At 33.5% G+C, this 6,694-nt stretch overlaps 1 protein-coding gene across 1 annotated transcript; it reads right to left on the bottom strand.

Annotated features, from left to right (window-relative positions):
• Nucleotides 1–3,636: 3,636 nt before the first annotated feature.
• Nucleotides 3,637–5,240, bottom strand: LOC106337216 (soluble inorganic pyrophosphatase 3). The gene is made up of 9 exons (XM_013776282.1): nucleotides 5,203–5,240; nucleotides 4,970–5,105; nucleotides 4,862–4,890; nucleotides 4,712–4,777; nucleotides 4,484–4,591; nucleotides 4,337–4,402; nucleotides 4,056–4,176; nucleotides 3,885–3,966; nucleotides 3,637–3,786 (listed from the first exon to the last, which is right to left on the bottom strand). Exons 2-9 carry the CDS (start codon nucleotides 5,103–5,105, stop codon nucleotides 3,744–3,746), a joined length of 651 nt encoding a protein of 216 aa, XP_013631736.1. The 5' UTR covers nucleotides 5,203–5,240; the 3' UTR covers nucleotides 3,637–3,743.
• Between the last annotated feature and the right edge of the window lie 1,454 nt (nucleotides 5,241–6,694).

Genomic DNA, 6,694 nt, shown 5'->3' with positions numbered 1-6,694 from the left:
TACCAGACATCAATAGCTCGAGCCTCGAGTCGTGTAGCTAGAGATTAATGCACGAGGGATTGATAGTATTACCAGTATTGTTAAAAACGTACTGTTGCTTCATTTGACAGAACAAAATATATTTATCGTTTCAATACCACACTAAACTTGAACAATAAAAATTGTAAATATGTATACAATTACATTAATTTAAGAACTTAGTACTCTTTTTCCATATATATTTCTGTCAGTTTTTTTTATTAGGTTTGAGTCTTGACTGGTAATTTATTTTTGGAGCATTAAAATTAGAAAATCATATACAGATTTCACGATCACGGTCACGGTCAACTTTTTCAGTATTCACTGAATCAGAGACTTTAACCTTCTTGTTAGAGTAAATAAGCAATTTATTTGAACCTAAACTCTAACAGTTTAATTTTTGGATTATTCCAAAAAATCTTACATTAAATAGAATTGAAACAGACTTATATATTAGATTTTTGCGGTCTAATATCTGATATTTAATTACTTATTTATTCAAATAATTTCTCTCGAACCAAAGATCACAAAACCTTAATTTTGCTATCAATTTGTTGTGACGGATAAAATGTCTTCGTGGACTAAATGCTCTACAAGAAAGAGACTAAATGCTCTTTGCTATGGATAGATGCTCTACTAGAACTAAATATATGTCACCAAAAGTCTAACCACCCGCTTAGTATGTTATTATCCGCTTTGAATCTAAACCCTCGAAATTTTGTTCTTGAATTAGTTATTTTCCAAAAAAAGATCTCCATACTAAGCTGAGTTTAACCACACTTATATTCGTTTTTCTTTGGTCTAATATCTGATATGGTACTTCAATTGTTTATTTACTCTAACACTTCTTAAAACTTAACAACTTTTAAAATCTCTCACAAAATCCAGTTTTTATTGTCTTGCTTTTTCTTGTTTTTTTTTCTTTTCAAAGCCAATAATATGTAATTTTCATTATTTTAAATGCGGAACACTTTGTTAACCAAAAAGGTTATGATCAATAGCCATTTCCGTAGCAAAAGCCTCATAACTACAACCACAGCATTACATTCCAAATTTGAACGTAGTGTATCTCATACTATATATGGCTATAATTGACACACACAAGAACGAATCGAATTAGTTTGCTATGGAATTAAAGTAGAATTTTGCAAACCCAATTTATAATAGTTGTTTAATGTGCCAGATTAGCTTATGATAATGATGGTGAGTAGGTGTACATATAGAGAGATATATAAAGCATATGATAATGAAAGAAGGAAAAGATGGGGTTTAGGGTAAGGACCACTTTTTAATGTATACCGAAAAATCCAGACTCGCACACTTATCAACTCTTTCTTGTTTAAATAAATGCCCACTCGCGATCCTTAATTTATTTAATTTGTCCATCACCTGAGACCTTCTTAATCCCATAGAGTCTTCCCATCCTTTCAAATGCCAAGGCCAAACTCTATACATATATCCTCTCTAAATTAAAAATTAAATCTTGTAATTTTTGTTTTTCTTCTAAAATCAACTATTAACCAGAAAAAGCACCATACGCATCTCGACCCAACTTTTTTTTGGCAACATACACACGCATCCAATATGTACATTTAATTCAATGTATAATTACGTTATTAATTATATTGATCATACTGCACATGACTATAAATAGTTCGATCAATAGATTGGGGGTATGGCATACCTGGCTTTTGCTCGACCCATTAAGGTGTGTATGTGGGCAAGACAAGAAAATGTAGCCTTTAGAAAATTAGGGTTTCTCTGTTTTTTATAAAGAGAATGTTTATATTATAAATTAGTTGTAGGTTTTTGGACCGACGCGATCTCCTTAGAGTCACTCGTGTTAATTTAATTAAATTCGACCATTATTGATTGTTAAAAAAGGTATGATAATAATACATATAAGATCGGTCGCCATCGAAGAGGTAGTGGTGAAGTTGAAGGCGGTCCAATTTTTAAAATTATTTTGCTTAACTTAAAATCTTAAAAATGGAGAATCGGTGGTTCGATAATGGCAACAACATGCTCAAGTTGTCAATTTGCCCCCAGAGTCTAGGGCTCTATCCATCTCTATCTCTCTAGCCTGCCTTCTCCATTAAAAAAATGAAAAACATAATTAGTCTTTTAAGCATGCATCTACTTGAAAAGTCCATGTGCAAAAAGGAAAAAGCAATAATAGTCTTCAATATGTTTTCATTATGTTCACATAATTTGGTTTCATCATCCTTTTTTACATATTTTCAGTATTTTTAACTATGATTTAATGTTAGTGGTGCTAGTTAGCCTATAGTACTATAACTAAAAGTAAAACAAACTATTTAGTGATAGTGAAAGAAAATATGTTAGATTTGTTTATGTGGATGAAATATAAATGAGAAATATAATAAGATGGGGTCGGTTTGTATGGTAGGATGGACGCAAAGGAATCAAACCGCTCAGGCTGTCTCAACTACGAAGGCCAGAAACATTGTATATTGAATTTGGATGCTTTCACTATTATCTATTCTAACTTTATACTATTAGACATTCGTATATTAGTTTATTAACTCCATTGATATATGTCAGCTTCCCCTACAGCTCCAATCTTATATTCACATTTATTCAATCATTCAATCACTGTTCCAAATCTTAAAATACTAATTATATGTGCATCATATTTGATAAATACATACATACTCACGTACACATGTCGGACCATATTTTACAGTTAACTCGTCATTTAGTTGATTACAGTTTAAAAGAAAAACAAATTGGAGGGGACTATAGCCTATAGGGTGGTCCCAATGACAAAAGTGAGGCCCAAAATAAATACGATATAGATGATAAGTCCAATAGCCCATTCTCTATCTATATATTTGCTACTCACGTTTAGTCGCTTTCTCATTTGGATCCACACTTCACAATATTTACCAACTAAACAAAATCTGTTTATGTTCAATGTTCTGTAGTGTAGTGTACACAGATAGAGAGATCTCGTTACGATTTTTCTCTCTTTCCTGACGTTTTCTTTTTGTTTTTCTTTTGCATCTTAAGAGAAAAAATAAAAGAGTACTCAAAATAAAATTTAAAAGCCCGATATATTTGGGCCTAAAGAGATTCTAAAGCCCACTAGTGAACGAATTACCTAACAACATTTGAGTAATAATCATTAGTGGATCAGCAGAAAGGAAAGAAGAAAAAGACAGTTTGTATCAGGTCCAAACTATATAAATCAACAAAATTGCAACATCACAGAAAAGGAATGATTAATGGAGGAGACCATTTGAAATTCTTAGAGACGATTTGACACTTTGCTAAGAGACGTTTGTCTCATAGGAGACGTTTTTTAGTGTTTCTAATTAAAAACTAATAGATGTATCTTATATTACACTAAGAACTCTATCTTAAGAAACCTATTTATCATGTTCTTAGTGAATAAGTTACCTAACAACATTTGAGTAATAATCAGTGTGTAAACAGAAAGCGAAAGAAGAAAAAGACAGTTTGTATCAGTTTCAAATTACACAAATCAACAAAATTGCAACATCACAAGAAAAGAAACGAAAAAAAAATTAACAAGACAAAACTGGAAAATTTGAACATATATATGTAACTATGAATATTCAAAATAATGTCGGAAAAATGAATATTCAAAATAATAAATTTCGTGAAAATATTTTATTGCGGGGATGCTGCGAAGCATAAACTTCTTTCCGTGTATGTGAAGATAACGTGTTGTTGCTGGTTCATCTCCTCAAGGTATGGAGAATATACTCAGCGTATAGATCCCTGTAAATTCATTAAACGATTATACATTCATTACTCTCTTTTCCAATATTTTATCAAAGTTTTGCAAATTTTAGGTTTAGGGCTTTGGGGACTATTACATGGAGTACTGGATTGCTTCATGTGCCTTCTCCGATGGCAAGAAATCGTTTACAGCCACCTCCTTGTGCTCGTTCTTCTTGTCTACAAACCATAACACGATACATGAAACTTCAGTATATTTTTTTCTTTTTACAATTTTATTATAACTAAATAAAGAAAAAGGATGTTACAGTCTTCGAAGAAACGACGGATCTCTGAGAGACGGTGAGGAGCGAGTTGTTTGATGTCGGTGAAATGTTTGTACTCTGGATCGTCTGCACACACGGCTATGATCTTGTCGTCCATCTCTCCCTGTATGATGAGTGTTAGTCATCATCTTCTCTCATTTTCAGGTTTGATTCTTATTCACTCTCTCAATGCAAAAGATTTTACATTTTAGCTCTTTATATGTTGCGTGAGAAGCAAGGAAACATTTATGGATATTTGTGGTAAGAGATTGAAGAGGAGAAACCTGATCAATCATGGGCATTAATCCAATGGCTCTAGCACGGAGAAAACATCCTGGAAGCACTGGTTCCTATAAACAAGCTTAAACAGGTTTAAAAAAACTTTGAAAAATGGATGATACATTTCCTCTGGTGATTTTGATGTTGTGTACCTGCATGAGGACAAGAACATCAAGAGGATCATTGTCTTCACACAATGTCCTGGGTATGAATCCGTAGTTGTGAGGATACACAACAGATGAGTACAAGATCCGGTCAACCTGAGATTGAAACCCAATGTCATCGATGAGAAGAACTATTTGAAAAGAATAAGATAACAATCTGTGAATTTCTTTGATCAAAAAAAAAAAAAAACAATCTGTGAATTTCATTACACTTACCTTGATAAGACCGGTCTTTTTGTCAAGTTCATATTTCACTTTGCTTCCCTTTGTGATCTCAACCACCTGACCAAAGAGGCTCTTGTTAACAAATTAAAAGAGAAATGAAAAAAGTTTATTTTGGCTAATAGGTATAATTAAGAGACATACCACGTTGAAGACTAATGGAGCTTCAGGACCTGAAAAAAAATTGAATAATACTTCACAATTTGTGTGTAGATCAAGTGACTATAAGGGCCACTGAAAAAGTGAAGTTACCGATCTCAAGGTCGTGCCATGGATGCGCAGCTACAGATCTCCTGGATAAAGTTGAGAGGATCCTCTCGTTCAGTTTTGGAGCAGCACGAGGAGATTGACTTGTTTCCATCGTTTCTTCATATGTTTCTTCACTCATCTGTGTAATCACATCAAATCACAAATATGATTCAAAACGTATTGACCTTTTTTAGGATCTAATAGATCAAGAACCATCAGACATTAGTATAAACTACCTTTGGATCTTGTTTCGTTTAAAAGGGACAAAAACAAATGTAACTTCTGCAAAAACAGAGCCAGGTTTCATATATATACACGAGAAACCAGAGTTTAATAATAGTATAACGACTTGGTCAAAATCAATATTGATACCAGAGATATTCTTTCTCAGCCCATTGATTCCATCTTTGCTTACAATTCAATATTTTAATTTAGGAAAAAAATTGAAAACAAAACATTCAACTTATTTAAGGTGCATGCACGTTGTTATAATCGTGACTACCAATTGCTACCACGATTTATTTTCCCACAACACGATCTCGTGGTTGGAAACAGATTCCTCGTCTATTAACAACATCCAACCTTCACATAGTCCTTTTAAGAAATGCTATACAAGCCTTATTACAGGACTTTATCTTTGTGTGTACTTACTGATGTAATTTACGAGCTCTTGTTACCGACTCTTAAGAGTATCAACATTGAGGTATCTCAGAGAGTCTCTTAAAATAAATAGAAATATTGAAAAAGTTAAGAGGAATAAGCGTTTTGACAATTTTGTGGAAATTGTAGTGTTATCCACGCACGTGAAAGAGCCGTTTTGAAAGGTCAAGGCATCATTTATGATTTTCCATTTCTCTCATTTAAACTTGTCCATAAGATTGATCTCTCACATTTCTCAGGTATAGAAAGAAGCTGAAAGCTAAAGGTGGACCAGTGGATCAAGCGGTAGACATGGCTAGAAAGACGAGATGTGGAACTATCCCGATCTCAAAAAAAAAGGGGTCTGAATGATGGAAAAGAGTCCTTGGATCGGAAAAAGTTTCGGTGAACTTAATGGTCAACATGTATGTGCTTGGTGGATTGCTGCTACCTGTATGTGCACCTGTCACCCTCCAACTTCTTTTGTACCTTCCGGTGAAGTAGACCGCAGAAAAACAAGCCCTTTCTGGACAGAGCCGAGAGAGAGAAAACGGGATCAAGAGCACTCTGGCAATATTTTTACCATCAGGTGACTTCCAAACTCCAAAAGCAATTAGCTTCTTCACATTCAGAATACGGGTCCAGTATGTGTAAGTGCTGATTGGGTTTGGCACTATCACACCAGCTGCAAAGATTCTGATACGTGACAATGGTTAGGTGATTTCATTAGAATAATTTACTTAATGGGTTTTAGATATTTACATTAAGAGTTCTGATGATTTTCCATTTAATAATTGGGTTTAAAGTTTTCCTTTTCATATTAGGTTTAAGCTTTTGCATCTATACTATTAAAGCAGGATCCTATTGTCATAATTACCTTAGGGGCATGTTTTCTTCACTAACATTGCATGTTTCATTAAGGGCAATTAAGTAATATTAATAACAAATCTATATTGGGTCATTATTTATGGATCCAGCCCAAATCAAATCTCTCTGGGGCCATTTGGGCCTATTAAAAAATCAGATTCAATTCTCACCTTTTTTTTTCCTTTGGACCATTGAGTCCAAGTTCAAATAATTTTTTTTCAA

Source organism: Brassica oleracea, chromosome C4, assembly GCF_000695525.1.
Source record: "Brassica oleracea var. oleracea cultivar TO1000 chromosome C4, BOL, whole genome shotgun sequence".
NCBI classification, from domain to species: Eukaryota; Viridiplantae; Streptophyta; class Magnoliopsida; order Brassicales; family Brassicaceae; genus Brassica; species Brassica oleracea.
This window is presented reverse-complemented; position numbering and strand designations above follow the sequence as displayed.